At 37.7% G+C, this 16720-nt stretch overlaps 1 protein-coding gene across 5 annotated transcripts in view; it reads left to right on the top strand.

Moving 5' to 3' along the window:
- The window catches only part of LOC105468044 (par-3 family cell polarity regulator beta), a 1086746-nt gene that overhangs the window by 634676 nt on the left and 435350 nt on the right, over positions 1-16720 (top strand). For all 5 annotated transcript variants that reach the window (XM_071073272.1, XM_071073273.1, XM_011717972.3 and 2 more), the window contains 2 exons: positions 3587-3719; positions 12650-12749. In XM_071073272.1, coding sequence (XP_070929373.1) covers positions 3587-3719; positions 12650-12749 — 233 coding nt within the window. The remainder of the gene's footprint in view (positions 1-3586; positions 3720-12649; positions 12750-16720) is intronic.

Here is a 16720-nt window from a genome sequence, read left to right on the forward strand (position 1 = left end):
TTAAATAAATGGGAGTCTTGTTTTTTGAAATCTTTTATTATTTTTTATAAGGTTTTTAAAATATCAAGAATATTTTCACTTATACATGGAGTCTAAGTGTATGATAGCTTTAATAATAATATTCCTAACATTATACATAAAAACATAAAAATACCTAAAGCATTATTTTCTCTTATATGAAGAATAATTATTAAATGCTCATAAAGTAATTTTAGAAAAAGGAAAGAAGAAAAAGTTAATAGTACTAAAAGTTAAGAAAAACATCAGCAAATCACACATTTTCTCATATCAGGATATTCTCTAAGGCCAAATTGTGTTTGTGTAATACAATAATATACAAAATTTAAAAAAAACTATTAAAAAAACTAATATAAAATACTAGTGTTAATAAAGAGTTCAGCTTAAAAATTGAAAAACGAAAGCTTTATCAAGTTAATCAGGAGTTAATGGTAGTGGGCTCATTGTAGTTAAAAGCTTCAGCTCTGGAGTTTCGAATTGCTTGGGTTACAATCCTAGATTTGCCATTTCCTGGCTGTGTAAGTACATACATAATTGAGTGCTCGGTATTCATAGATGACAGATATTGTTGTCTGTTTTATCCCTTAATGTGTCCTTGCTTCCCACATGTAGTAGATGCTTAATAAATATTGAGTGAATGAAAATGTCACATCTGAGACCTACTTCATCTCAGAGAGTAAACTTGAGTGCTAAAGTTACAAGCTCTATCTTACTTTGTTCTATTATCAGCTACTGGAAAGGAGTAGCTGTACCTTTTATACTCTCCTTTATATAAGCTTATAGATGTTAAATACATTTAAATCGGCCAATTACTGGAGACTAAATATAATAAACTTATTTTCAACATTTGTGTCTGCTTAAGTGACAGTGTTCCATAAATATTTAATGGACTTTACTTATGTACCTAGTTATAACACCCTTATCTGCTACTTCCTGCCCTGAGAGAATTGGCCCCATCTGGTTTAGGATGGTTCTTACTCTAGAGCCCCAGGACTCCACGGAACCCATTTATTGGAGAGAGTTGAAAGGATGAACTGCGAATGACTGAGTCATCCCTTCTGTGCATCTGCGTATCAGATCTCCCTTAAGACTTTTTAAACAAAGATACTTCAACTAATAGAAGAGTCTGGAAGAAACTGCTATAGCATAACATACCTGTGCAGATAGCAAAAGTTAAAAAAGAAATAACTGTGGTTCTAAAAGAGTAGGTGGCAGCAGATAGGCATTATATATTTTGACCCATTGAGTTGGCACACTGTACTATTTGCATTCCCCTTTACTGCAGGTATTTTCATTTTAATTCTCACACTCTGGGGTGGATTGGCATTATTCCATCAGAAGAAAGTATGAAACTCTCATTTGTTGCCTGCCATCGAAAGTGTCATGTTAGTATAGATCACCAGGGAATTGATCAAGAATTAGAACTGGGTCAAAAAGCAATTTCTATGAGGACATTTAAACAAGATCCATTTTTAGTTTCCCTAATATTTACATGCTTTCCATGGGGAATGAGCAGGCATTTGACTCTCAGCTACTGAGCGTTTCTGCAGTACCCATGAAGATTAAAGAGCATTATTTCTTATAAAGACAGAAGACTAATGTACAGTTTATCTTTATTAAATTGAAAAAAAATTGCGACTATTTGATCTTCAAATCTGTGTTTCACTGTGTCAGAGCATATTTTGTGTGCTCATGTTTTTGCTGTATTCTCTGGTGGAACAGCACTTGCCCTCCAGTACAATAAAAAGCATCCATAACCTAAAAAAAGGTTTCAGCACTGTTGATACATTCAGGCAAATCAATTAGTTAGATTTGCCAGGAATACCAAAATGGTTGCTTGAACATTATATTGATATTTCAAAATCTGAAGAAGCTACTTAAGAAAAGTCAAAATATATAGTTGTTGGGGTTTTTCCCACATTACCCAGATGTACAAGATATGTAAACAGTTTTGATGAGGACCTTGTGAAGAATACATAATGAGCCCCTGATTGAATCAGAATCATTTTAAACAGAAACATATTTTTCAAAGGATGAGCTTGAGGTTCAATTGTAATTCTATTTGAGCCTAGAGACTTGGTATTAAAAAATGGGTTATGACCTGATTTTGTTTTTCCTTTCCCCAAAACATTTCCTTCCCTGCTGCCAGCTCATCGTGGCAAAAGCAGAATATGTTTAAAAATCCATTATATTTTTTATTGGCTGGGACACTAATGGAGGGCTCTGCGACGGCTCTATTTTACAGGCTGAATACTTTAATTAGGCTGGTTACTGATCAGTTGTTGGGATATTGATTGTGTCATTTATCAAAGAGCTGGGGAAGCAGAAAAAAATTTTTTGTTCTTGTTGTTACTGTTAAATCAAAGCACAAGGCTGTGCAAAGCAAGCCCTAGCTCTCTTTCCTGCTACAGCTACAGCTTTAATTTAGGACTAGCTTGCCTCCTATACCAGGCTCAGTTTGACTAGCAGTTCAGAAGAAAGGGTAATACACTGGGTGTGGGAAAAGTGTTACAAGCCTTGACAAAAAGCTAAAGGACCTTCAGCGGCTGAAAACATTTTAATTATTAAGAATGCAAAAATGGAATGTTTTAGGTATTTGTTTGACTAGCTAGACACTGAATTTTTATAACCAAAGAGGAAAATATAAATCCAGTGCATTGTTTTAGGCAAATGCTATTCTCAGAAGAGCTTTGGGAATCGGATGGGTGCTGCTGTTTGTGGTACATTCTTCTCACCAGTGGTCAAGGGAACAGTCATGAGATGGCTTCCAAATCATTTACCTCCTTAAAATCTGTTGTTGAGACAAATAATATGAAGAAGAGCAAACTCCAATTCTCTTTGCTGCAACCTTTTTGAAAAAAATAGTTAGGAGTTCTCTATAATCAATTTCCTCCAATAATTCCCTCTTCTGCACCTGTGGAAGATGGATCATGGGGTGTTATTCTAGACACAGCAGTTTTCAGAAAACTGTGAATGTGTTTACAGACTGTAAAAATCAAAATAGGAAGGGGAAATATAGGGGGGAAAACCCTCAGGAGAACTGCTGTCTGGCATTGTCACAGCAGTTTGATTTAGCTCCTGGCCAAAGACCTAGTATCTGCATGGAGACACACTGGTGGCATTTCAGAGGTGAACCTGCTTGAGTTCTGACTTGTCCTAGAGCATATGCACTTAGGCGCAGAGAGAGAGAGGAACCAGCTGGCTGGCAGAGAAACACCCTTGGCATGAACTGTATTCTTGTGTTGACACTGCCACAAGCTGTACTCCCAGATGGAAGAAAATTTGAAAGAAGCCAGTTGTAAGTGGTAAAAGAGAATAATAAAGTTAATCCTCTTTTGTGTTGGCTATCAGCACTCCTAATCCTTAGCACCACATTGTCAGTACTTTTTATTTTATACTCAAAGATGTTTTCACTGATAGGGCCATTTTGAGTTTCCAGAGTTGAGGACTTAAGTGTAATAGACTCTTGAAAGACTATTCATACAGCGATCATTCTTTCACTTTGCTTCAACTGACCAAGTTTGAACATATTAAAAATGCAAATATAATTTTTACTTTTATCTCTTAGGATCCTGCAGAGTGCGGGGCATTTTCCAAGCCATGCTTTGAGAACTGTCAAAATGCTGTAACCACCTCTAGGCGAAATGATAACACTACCCTGCATCCACTTGGCACTTACAGTCCACAAGACAAACAGAAAGGTAAGAGTCTATCCATTTTTATCCACTGCAAATGGAGTGAGAAAACACAAAAATGCCTTTTCATCTAAAAAAAAAAAAAAAAAAAAAAAAAAAAAAAAGTAAAGGGGAATTAATTAGACTAAGTGCAGACTTTGTTAATCAGAGTCACAAACACTGAGAGATTGGGGCGAGAGCTGACTCAGAACTTGTGAATCAGATTCCTGGCAATGTCTCTAGTTTAAGTGACACTTTCTGTGCTTGCTGCCCCAAACATGGAGGGTTATATATAAAACAAATGATCACTGGAGAATCAAAGATGGCAAACTGTTATTTTTTAAGCTCTTCTAATATTGGAAGTTACCAAGTGTAAATAACTACCAACATTTTAAAATGTATGGATTTATAATCCATAAAATGGTCATAGCGTGATTCACAGAATATACTCGATTCTAATATGAGCGTCGTAAATGGGTAAATATCCTAACCTGAAACCATCTTGTGATGGTTGGAATGTTCTTGTTATTGTCTTGCTACACTGTCTTCTCTTATTATCTGATGTGGATCACATTTCTAGCCAACTCCAGATGTAAAAAATCTGGGTTTTCCTCTTGGTTTTTTAAAAAATATACTTCAGGTCACCAAGAAAATTGTTTCATCTCCCTGTATCTCTTTTCTTTAACAACATGAATTTTTTATTACAAAAGCAATACATATTCATTGCAGAAAATTTAGAGAAAACAAATAAAAAGAAAGTTTAATTTTACTCGTACTTCTATCTATCAAAGATCCTAATCAATAACATTTTATGCATATCTTTCAGGACTCTTTAATGAAAATATTTATACAAAACATGAAATAATGAAATGTATGTAATGTTTAGGAAATTGTTTTTTAAAATTAGCATATTATATGCCTTTTAGTCATTGAATCTTCTTCTACAATATCATATTCAGTAGTTGCATAGTGTCTTTTGATGGTAAGTACCATATATTATGTAATCAATTCCTATATTTTGAACACTTAAGATGTTATCATAATTTAACTATGTGGAAACAAGTTCCAAGCTGTGAAATTACTCCATCATAACATACTTATAAATCTGAGGTGGCTCTAGAATTAAATTGTCTCATTAGAATGGGATGTTGTTTATTCCTTGGAATTCCTGCATTTTAGCAAGAGTAGTAGCAACAGCTGCTACCATTTATTAAGTGTTTGCTGTCTGTTAGATACTGTGTTGAGCAGTTTGCTTGCAGACTCAAAGTGGTAATATTATCTTCATTTTACAAATAAAGATCTAGAAAGTCAGAGAGAGTGAATAATTTACTCAAGAATGCATATTTGATGCATGCAGTGTCTGGATTCAATCCTTGTCTCCCTGTCTTCAGTTTGTCTTCCAAACCACAGCATGTGTCTGACTTACATTGGTTATTGGTCTCTTGAAACTATTGGAGTCCTTTCACCTACTGAGAATGCCCATTAGAAGCTGACTTTAGACCGGGCATGGTGGCTCATGCCTGTAATCCCAGCACTTTCGGAGGCCGAGGCGGGCAGATCACCTAAGGTCGGGAGTTCAAGGCCAACGTGGCAAAACTCTGTCTCTACTTAAAAAAAAAAAAAAAAAAAAAAAAAAAAAAAAGGTGTGTGTGTGTGTATGTGTATATATATGTATAAAATTAGCCAGTTGTGATGGCACATGCCTGTAATCCCAGCTGCTCAGGGGGAAAAAAAAAAAAAAGAAGAAGCTGACTTTACTTAGCATACAGATTAAAAAAATACTCAATATTTTGTCTTTTCTCATCTAAAAAAAAATTATAGTGGCGGGCACCTGTAGTCCCAGCTACCCAGGAGGCTGAGGCAGGAGAATGGTGTGAACCCGGGAGGCGGAGCTAGCAGTGAGCCAAGATCGTGCCACTGCACTCCAGCCTGGGCAACAGAGCAAGGAGACTACGTCGCAAAAAAAAAAAAAAAAAAAGAAGAAAAAAGAAATTAAAAGTTTTCTTGACAGAACAAGATTGCCTTCTGAAATCTTAAATTGCAATAGCAAAAGAGCCTGGGAAATGAATGGCAAGTTGTCTGCAAAATAAAACAGCCTTCTTTCTACCTTATGATCATGAATGTGGACATCTGTATTAAAATATCTAGACTTTATATAAAACTTGATTGTCATTTAATTCTCTAGCAACATGTGGCCCAGTGTCTATCTAAGTCTAGAGTTTAATTCCTAGTTACACCAATGACATCTAAATGAACAGTAAGTACCTTTTGTTTCATTTTTAGTATCTGTAAAATACAGTTATGTGCCACATAATGACATTTTGGTCTACAACAGACCACATATATCATGGTGGTCCCGTAAGATTATAATGGAGCTGAAAAATTCCTAATGCTATAGTATACTTTTTATCATCATTTTAGAGTACACTTCTACTTATTTTTTATAAAAAAGTAACTGTAAACAGCCACAGGCAGTTCCTTTAGGAAGTATCCAGAAGAAGGCGTTGTTATAGGAAATGACAGCTCTGTGCCTGTTACTGCCCCTGAAGACCTTCCAGTGGGATAAGATGTGAAGGTGGAAGACAGTGATATTGATAATCCTGACGCTATCTAGGCCTAGGCTAATGTGTGTTTTTGTCTCAGTTTTTACCAAAAAAGTTTAAAAGGTTAAAAAAAGTATAATAGAAAAAGCTTGTAGGATAAAGATATAAAGAAAAAATATGTTTCTACAGCTGTTCAATGTGTTTGTGTTTTAAGCTGTTGTTACACAATATTCAAAAAGTTAAATTCAAAATTATAAAGTAACAAAGTTATGGAGATTATTGAAGAAAGAAAATATTTTTTAGAAATGTAGTGTAACCTAAGTGCATTGTGTCTATAATGTCTACAGTAGCATACAGCAGTGTTCTAGGCCTTCAAATTTACTAGTACATCCTCACTCACTGACTCACCCAGAGCAACTTCCAGTCCTGCAAGCTCCATTCATGGTTAGTGTCCTATGCAGGTGTACCATTTTTTATCTTTTATACTGTATTTTCACTGTAGCTTTTCTGTTTAGATACACAAATACCGTTGTGTTGTAATTGCCTACAATATTCAATAAATGCTGTTCAGGATTGTAGCCCAGGAGCAATAGCTATACTATAGAGCTTACAAGAGTAAGTAGGCTAATCCTTCTAGCTTTAAGTAAGTACACTATGATGTTGATGCAAGGACAAAATTGCCTAACAGTGCTTTTCTCAGAATATATCTCCATTAAGTGACACAGGATGTATTTTCAGAAGACATTGAGATACTTAAGTAAATGAAATAATATCTCTGCAAAGAATAGCAAAGGCTAAACTAATAAAACCATAGAAGTAGTTAATGTGTAAGGATACATCCAGAAAAAAATAAATAAATAAGAAAATCCATTCCATGCACTTGCTGAAAATACAGTACAGTAATAATTTCATCTGGAACTTCAATAGAATGTTCAGACTTTGTATATCTTCGGTACAAATAGAGTCCTTTGGGCCCAAGTGGCCCCAGACAACCACTGGGAGATTTTGTCTGTTCTTTTCTTCCCAGGACATAGATTTAGTTAGAACAATTTTTACATCAGTGAAAAAAATATATAAATTAACTGTCTGCAAGTTTCCTGTTTCTCTTTCTTCCCCACCTCAATTTTTCAACTTAGCATAACAAATGTATTTATTTTAAGAAGTGACTCCATTAAACATTATTTTTTCAAAAGTAGAGAAAATCTATTCTTATATTTTCTTTGTAGATCTGTGCAACAATACTAGATTATAAGATATAGGCCTATCAAAACGCAGACTCATTACATTTTCATTGTTAGAGACCAGTAGATGAAATTTTCTTACTTTTTATGTAAGCCTATTGATTTAGAGACCAAAAAATTATAGCAGAATTTATAAACATGATGCTATAAAAGAGTATCATCGCCATCACCTCTTTTTAATATTAATGACATTTTATATTTAGGGGACTATTGGGAGTTCCTGAGTTTCAGATCCATGTCAGATGGTAACAGGCCACTGAGGCTTATAAAACCTGAGTGTTGACTGCCATTACCAATTTTTTCAAGGATCTTCTTTAGAAAAGCAAGATTAACTTGACAAAGTGTAATGTCTAGTGAGGAGAGGAGCTGTTACAGCCAAAACATTGACTTTTTTTTTCTTTCCTTTGTATATTTAAAAATCCAATGTTGATATTCTGTGTTCCATTTATTTTTGTAGTAATAATACATACCACCCACAGTTCTTGGTTATTTTATTTTATTTTTTATTCCTGCCAAGATGTTACACAGAAAAAGGCATTTTTAGAACTAATGTTTGTAGAAATCATAGCACCAGAAAATTCACATTTATACTGAAGAACTGCTAGCAATGCCGGTAGTGAAATAAGTTTGGTGCTTCAAGATGGTAATAGGGATGGAGGTTGTGTCCCAAGGGTTTACTATAAAATCCTATTAAGCATTTGAATGGTAATGAAATACACCAACACTGTATTTTCTGAGGAATCTTGCTGGCAGATCTTACCCTAGGCCGAGGGATCGCCTCATGCAGTTTGCCTCTGGTTAGCATTACCTCTCATTTCACTGCACTTGTCTCCCCCATATAGCTCTTCTCCTGCTTTTCCTCTTTCAGTTCAAGTGCATCCTGTCTTAGGCACCCACTGCCCCCAAGTCTGCTTAGCATCACCCACTGAGTTAGGCCTTTTATCTCCATCTCAAATCAAATGTTGTGGTTCTGTGACCTGTCTCACTGGATCCATATTCCCTGGGGTCCTCTGAGACACATCATAGTAGAATTATTTCTAATGTGTATCCTCCTGGGGACCAGCAAGTATCTACCCCTCTGTAGCATGTAAAGCACTATGTCTGGAATGACTATCCAAGATTGAATTATACGTTTCAATTTGGCTAATGTTTATTGGATACCTCCATTGTGCAGAATATACTATCAGGAGTGGAAAGGTGAATGCAATAGTATTATTGTCCTTAAGAATAGTCAGAAGCAGGAGTCAAAAAACTTTGTCTTTAAAGTGCAAGAAAGTAAATATTTCAGGTTTTGGACTGTAGGTCTCTGTCACCACTCAATTCTGCCATTGTAGAGCAGAAGCACTCATAGACAATACATAAACAAATAGGCATGGCTGTTCAGTAAAACTTTATTTGCAAAGGCAGGTGGCAAGGTGGTTTTGGACCAGGGCCGTAGCCTGCTGACCTTTTGTCTAAAGTTACAATCTCTTTTACAAATTCTTTTCTGATATGGTCTTGGTGGGATAGATCCCACAACACAGATAACAACAAAAGATGATAATTAAAAAGAAGAGCCGTTTGGCTATCAATGAAGTAATGACTACAGGGAGTGCCGTGTCAACATTTACAGGCATAGATATACATGAAATGAGCATCAAGAAGACTGTACCTCATACACTCAATGAAATCCCGAAATATTATTACAGGAGATAAGAATTCCAGACTTTTACACTGAAACAAGGGCTTAAAAAAGGTGTTTGGGCTCAGAGGAAAATAAAAATTCCTTACAGCATCCGAATATGTTGTTTAAGAAAATGTAACAAGGGGCAGGCCGCGGTGGCTCACGCCTGTAATCCCAGCACTTTGGGAGGCCAAGGCTGGCAGATCACGAGGTCAGGCGATCAAGACCATCCTGGCTAACATGGTGAAACCCCTTCTCTACTTAAAATACGAAAAATTAGCTGAGCATGGTAGCAGGCGCCTGTAGTCCCAGCTACTCAGGAGACTAAGGCAGGAGAATGGCGTGAACCCGGGAGGCGGAGCTTGCAGTGAGCCGAGATGGTGCCACTGCACTCCAGCCTGGGAGGCAGAGCGAGATTCTATCTCAAAAAAAAAAAAAAAGTAACAAGGATAGAGTCAACAAATAAGATACTTACCTCAACAAACAAGATACTTACCTCTGCACTGATCACCACTTTAAAAAAAAAACACACACACACACACACATAAAAACACATAAACACAAAAAGAACCATAAATCATTCACATGAGTGTAATAAAAATTAAATTTAATGATTATAATAAAACTAGCCAGAGAAGAGGCTGTAGAAGACATGGAAAACGAGAAAGAGGAACATGAAGGGAAAGTTATCTACAGTCTAGTAAAAGAAATAGATGTAGATAAATAGATAATAGCTTGATAGGACAATACATACATACATAGTTCATTGCAGAAGTGGCATTTGATATATGCAATCCAAGAATTACTTTACCTAATATGAATTAATAGATAAACCTAAAGTGTCACTGGATAGATATAGACAGTGAAAGTGTATTTCCTGGTCCTATCACTGCACAATGAGGTTTGGCAGCTGTGTTCCATGCAGTCATTACAGGACCTAGGCTCCTTGCCCTGGTGTCTGGGCACCTCGTCACCTGGCTTTCAGGTGATATAGTCGGGGAAAGGAAGAGAGAGTGAGGAAGGTGCACCCTCTCATAACCACTGAGACTGGGAATGACATTTGTCATAGCAGCTCACATTCCATTTGCAAGAACTAGTCTAGGGATAAAGAGGCCCAAGCAGTGGTGTCCAGCTGTATGCCCAGAAAGAGAGGAAGAGCACAGATAGAGTGGGCACTGGTCTTCTCGGCCACTGTTATAAAAGTGACAGATCCTTGGCAACAGCAAAGGCTTCATAGTAAATGTGATATCTGAGGTGGACCTTGGGAGAAGGGTAGGACTTTGACAGGTAGAGTAGGTTTTGCAGTTACATAGCAAAGATACTGAGGCAGGAGCACACAAGGGGTGTGGTCAGGGAATGGTAAACTAATGTGTAGTGGGGGATGAAGTTGTTTGCCAGGATCATAGACCTTTATTCCATAAGCAATGTGTGCAGCTGAAGTGGTTTTGAGCAACAAGTTACATGATCACAAGTGTGTTCACCCCCACTGTGGAAGATGGACTGAGAGATTGAGGATAGAAGATGAGAGCCAGCAGAAAGGAAGTTGTCCTAGGATGTCCATTGTTCGCAATTTACATTACAGTCCTTCTGCTCTGTTTCTCTCAGCAAGTCTTGAATGCCTGACTGCTGCCACCACTACCAAATCAATGGACCCCTAGGGTTGGAGGTGGTGCAGGGACACAATGCAGGCTGCCTTTGGGCTACTTTCCCCCTGGTCACCTACTTAGCAGATCTGCTTCAAGTTTCATTCCCAGGGCCATGTCAGCAGTGCTACAACTACCTCCACATCAGTCTAGTGCCTGGGGCAAAGCTTGGAACAAGTCCTTGCCTTGTGTATTTATCAGGGTTCCGCAGAGAAACAGAACCAAATGTGTGTGTGTGTGTGTGTGTGTGTGTGTAAACTGATTTATGATAAGGAATTGGCTCACATGACCTTGAAAATAGGCACATCCCAGGATCTGCAGGGTGAGTCAGCAAGCTGGGGTTGCAGAAGAGTTGATGGTGCAGTTTGAGTCTGAAGGCCTGAGAACCAAAAAAGCTAATGGTGTGGTTTCAGTCTGAAGGCTTGAGACTGAGGAAGCGCCGATGTTTCCATTTGGGTCTGAAGACAGAAAAAGTCCAATGTCCCATGTCACAGTCACTCTGGCAGGAGGAATTCTCTCTTATTCAGGAAAGAGGCAGTCTTTTGGTTCTATTCACGCCTTCAAGTGATTAGACAAGACCTACCCCGTTAGAGAGGGCAGTCTATTTATTTAAATGTGAATCTTGTTTAAAAACACCCTCACAGAAACTCCCAGAATAATATCTAGGTACCCTGTGGCCCAGTCAGGTTGACCTATAAAATTAACCATCATATCCAGCACGTGAACAAGCCAAAGCAGGTTTTGTCACCAACAGCAGTTCTCAAGGGTAGAGAGATTTGTCTCTTATTCTGTCATTCAGGGACAAATCAGGTATACATCTTACCAACTATGTCACTGTAATAGATACAAGTAGAACTTACAATCTATGGAATGAAAATCCTATGTTTACTTAACAGTTTGCATTTACAAATCACTGCTTAAATATAATTTATTTCTCATACTCCTCCAGTAAAGGTATTCTTGTTGCCACTTGATGGCTTTAAAAACTGAGGCTTGGAGAAGTTGAGTAATTTGCCATGTTTACACAGCAGTAGGGTTGGAAATATGGCAGTCTTGCTCCAAAAACCATACACTTAACCGGGATGTTCTATAATGCTTTTCATACACTAGTGAATATGGTTAGTAATTATGAGCATTCAATGAAATAATGTACAAGGCTTAATATAAAATCTGCTATACAATAAGATCTCAACAACCTTACTTGTTATTAGTTGTGATATTAGAGGTACATATCTATTTTTCTAGTACAGAATAGACTGGAAAACTATGCATTTTTAGTAGGTGGGAAAACCAGGATTTAGACCCCTGTCTTTTCCTTATAAGGCCTTAAACTCAGGTGTCACCATTATGGCACAGATAGAAAAAAAGAGGACGTGTGTGTGTGTTTACCTCTCCTATGTCTAGATGGTGAACAGATATATTATATCTCATGATTTTTTAAAAGAAGTTTTTGCTACTGAAGCAAATGCTTTAATCACCATATAATCCACAGTATTGACTATCGAGTCTTATTTACAAAACTGTTAAGGTATAAAACAGATGACTTTGTTAATCTTCCACAGATCACAGGTAATGAGTATGTGTCAGCCTTTTGTTGGTGGGAAAAGGCAGTCAAGATGCGTGGAGTGGGTTTGCTAGGGGTTGTCTGCAGGTCACCAGTGTAAAAACATATTAGAAGGCTTAGATTTCCTCACACAAGAGGCATTCATTCTCATAAGGATCCTTCAGTTCCGTGTGAGAACTTATTTATTTCAGGGCTGGTTTATGTGTTGGCTGAAACTGTGTCTGAGAGAGATACTGAAACCAAACCAGGCATCGAATGATTCTGCTTCCACTTTATACAGCTTCATTTGTTCTTTGTTTATAGACCTATTGCTGCCCAATGACGGATGGACCGAGAGTGAAGTTCCACCTTCTCCAACACCACATTCTGCTCTGGAATTGGGCCTCGAAGATTACAGTCACAGGTATTGATAAAATGATATATCGTAAATGTTCCTCGTTATTGTTTTTCTGGGAGAACACAGCAACCTTATTCAGGAGACTTATTTTAACTCTATTTCTTTCTGGAATAGAAATCTTATAGTATCTATAATTCCTTTCTAGCAAAAGCTTCAGTGAAAGTTTCTCGTAGCTAATAGCTTAGATTGGGCATATTTTGCTTTCTGGTATTTGTTAAGATTCACCTTAAATTATTAAAATATTTAAGAGAATGGTTGAACTTTCTTTTACAAATTTAAAAACTACAGCCATGGAGCTCAAAGAAAAGTGACATGGGAAGGTATCAAACAAAACTGAGAAAATGGGAAGCTTACGGGTTTTTATTAGTAATTGGCAAACCCTAAAGGTGTTTTAAAAATAGATGTTCCAAGAAAGTTAATGGAATCTAAAAATTAAAGCAACACCATATATAATCTAAAATATTGAAGAGGGTACCCAATATTATATCCATTCTGTAATAGAAACTAAAAAAAAAATCAATAATTTTCAGAATCACACAAGTGTGAGAGAGATTTACTAAGCATGTATAGTATTTGACTAGGGGAATTCATAGATTTTGTTCTTCTGATGAGTTTTAAAAATCATTAAATTGTCCCTTTGCTATTTTCTGTATTTATTATGGCTGTTAGAAACTGTGTGTTTTATTCCATTCTGTGTCCCATGGTAATCCTGTGAAATTTCTTCATTTTTCTTTCAGCAATGCTAGTGTCATTCCTATTATGTTTTTTAATACAGTCTGCTAAAAATAAAGCAGCATGCCAAGAGTATAGCTAACTCTATTGGTGGAAGCTCACCTATATTTAGCTATCTCTGATTCTTATACTTTTGAAGTCAGTTATCTTGCTAACTACAGTTTTGTGAACTAGATTGATAATCACAATAATATTCTAGATCAGTATCTCTAGGGGTTTCATGAAAGAAAATGTGGACCTATTTAATTTTGTCCATTTATTTCCATTGCCTGCTCAATTCTGAATTGAAAATGACATTTTGTTGGCATTAAGAAAAGCCATTTAAAACATAATTTCATTTGTTCTACCTTACTGTTTATTCTGTATATATGTACAAAATGATTGGGATGGTGCAAAGCTGAATCAGATATAAACCCTGTCTTCAGGAAGCTGGTAGGCTGACGGGTAGACTCCTGGGACAACTGGAACACAAGGATTCCAATGATACTTACCAGAAGGTGTAGATAAAGTGCTCTGGGCATCTGAGACCGAGGAGAATGCCTCCAGATAAAGGAATCAGAGAAAATGCTATGGTAAAAGTGTCATTTAAGCTGAACCCTAACTCATTAATAGCAGGTGGACATGAGATGAGCCCGGGAAGAAAGGGCATTTTGGGAGGGAAGAGCAGCAGAAGAAACAGCATGGAGATGAGAGAGTAAATTGATTTGCACAACTTGGGGCCGATCAGCCAGATGATAAAGCCCAGAGTGCAAGAATAAGGTATACAGACTTCATTCGGTAGATAGTAAATCTTATTGTAGGGTTTTAGCAGGTAATACACATAATGAAACCTGGGTTTTTGTGTGTGTGTATAACATGGATTGGGTGAATGGAAGAGGGTCGATATCCCCTGGAAGCCAGAGACTCTTTGGATACCTTTTAGGGCAATTGCAGTCAGAGGTACTGAGCATCTGTGCAGGGGAGACTAGAGAGAAGCACTCAGGTGAGAAACCTTCAGGAGAGAGAGGTGGTTCAGAGATCAATTGGGATTTAGCAACTGCCTTTTTGGCTTCAAAGTCTCCATGGATTTCCTTCCTTCCCTTTTCTGCAAAGCCATTCCTTTGTGAACTGGGGAAAGAAAAAAGTTTATATTGGTCCTCACTGCTGTAAATCTTCATTACATGGTATGAACTAGTAACTTCCATCTTCTTTTCACTCTTCCTTCCTAGTCCCCTGTGTTTTAGGCCTCTGTTCTCACTTCTTTGTTAGAACTGCTCTCTTAATCGTCAACAGTTTATCCTTAATCTCCTTTCAGTCGAAAGTATGACATTGTCTTAGACTTCTTTCTTCTTTTCCACTCTGCAGTATTTGGTTATTAAGTCATTCATTCACTTACTCATTCATTCAAAAGTATTTCTGGAGCTCTGAGCCAGACACTATAGAAAGAAATCAAATGGATTGGAAAGCATCCCTGCCTGCAAGCAATGCGGCGTCCTCTTAAAGAGACAGACACACAGATAGTTAGGATGCAGCCCCTAAGCATTAGATACAAAATGCAATGGGAGCCTAGAGGAAGAAGCTGCTAACTTTGTCTGGAGTTGTCAAGTAAGTTTTCACAGGAGAGTAGTGTTTGAGCAGTTTCTTGGAAAATAGAACAAAGCTATCTAGACAAAGAAGTGGTGGGAAGAGCAATTTAGGTTAAGGAAACCAGGTGATGGGAGAGAAGAATGCAGAGTGTGTTCAGTGTGGCTAAAACTTGTGGTACCTCAGGGAAGACTCAATGGGAATGGCATCGTCTGCCCTGCTCCATGGGTGCCATACTTCTCCAGAGAGCAGTGGAGAAGCATTGAAGCACTTTGAGCCTGGAGATGACAGTATCAGGCAGAGCAGTTTCAGTAATGGAGGATGGAGGGAATGGCAGAAGCCACCATAGACAAGGAGGCCACTCAGACTTGGGACTAGCAAGAGAAGAGCAGGGCCTGGATGGAGGGATCAGGAGCATGGGTGGAGAAGAAAGGACAGAGATATTTTTGAAATAGAAAGACCAAGTCTTAAGCCTTGAAACTCCCCTCCTAGGATCGTGTGACCTGCACCATCCTGCAAGCTGCTGCGTTGCCTAGGTGACCAGCAGCAGCAGGAGTTGGATGTGTGAAACTTGGGATGGAGGAAGGACTGGAAGGGAGCCAGGAGGATTGAGCAAGAAAGGCTCTCCTGCCTTCTGCCTTTCAAAAAAAAAAAAAGTAAAAGCCCGCTCAAAGGAAAAAAGGGTGTTTGAGGGGTGAGGCTATCCATGGCGTGAGGAATGAAAAACAAATTTGATCAAACTTAATGCCTGTACAAAACGAAATTGGGAAATTGCTGAACCTATTTTTACTATTATGCAGTGATTATTACAGAAAAGTTTACAATATGTGGGTCTAAGTAATAAATAAATATAAAGGAAATAAACTTACTGTGGGATCTCAGGCAGAGTTGAAGCTAAATAAGCAGCAGACAGAATATATTGAATATTATTAACAGTTTAGACAACATTAGGCTATTCCCCACATGTTCATATTCTCTTTCTCTCTTTGTCTCTCTCTGTCTGTTTCTTCACGCACATACCTGAATCTACTGTCACTCGTAGTAGCCAATTGTTGAAGTCCATCTGTGGACACCTGAGACTTCAGACATCATGGTTTTTGTCGTGCCTCTCAAAGACTTCATCCCCCACCTTTTCATCTCAGACAGTTCTTGAACATTCATTGTTGACTCTTATACATCTTTTACACTCCTGGTTTGTCACCATAGTCAAGACACTGGCATATGCTTCATGCTACCCTTACTTATTCATTAGGCAGCATAATTTGACGTTGAGTATCGTTTCTATTCGGTAGATTCCTGGTTGTTCATGCTGAAAACACAGCCTTTATCTAAGACATGTCTTTGGCCTGCTGTCAACTTCCAGCTTCCCACAACCTTCACTGCAGTGCACTCAGCCATGAGCACAGGCTAACTCCCTTCAAAATTAAAATGTCGCATTTTATAATCATCATATCACCCTCTCAATCCAAACACTTGAGATATGTATCATAAAGTTACAAACCATTTTACTATTCTAACTTACATGTCTAAAATATTTTCACATGAACTAACTCAATACTGCTCTCACTCATTATTCCAGTGCTCTATATGCCCACATTGGCTCTAATCCTATGATGACTTATATTACGCTCACTTACCTCCTTAATATCCATCAATCTGATATCAGCCTTATTTTGCCTTAT

This window comes from Macaca nemestrina, chromosome 11 (genome assembly GCF_043159975.1).
Source record: "Macaca nemestrina isolate mMacNem1 chromosome 11, mMacNem.hap1, whole genome shotgun sequence".
NCBI classification, from domain to species: domain Eukaryota; kingdom Metazoa; phylum Chordata; class Mammalia; order Primates; family Cercopithecidae; genus Macaca; species Macaca nemestrina.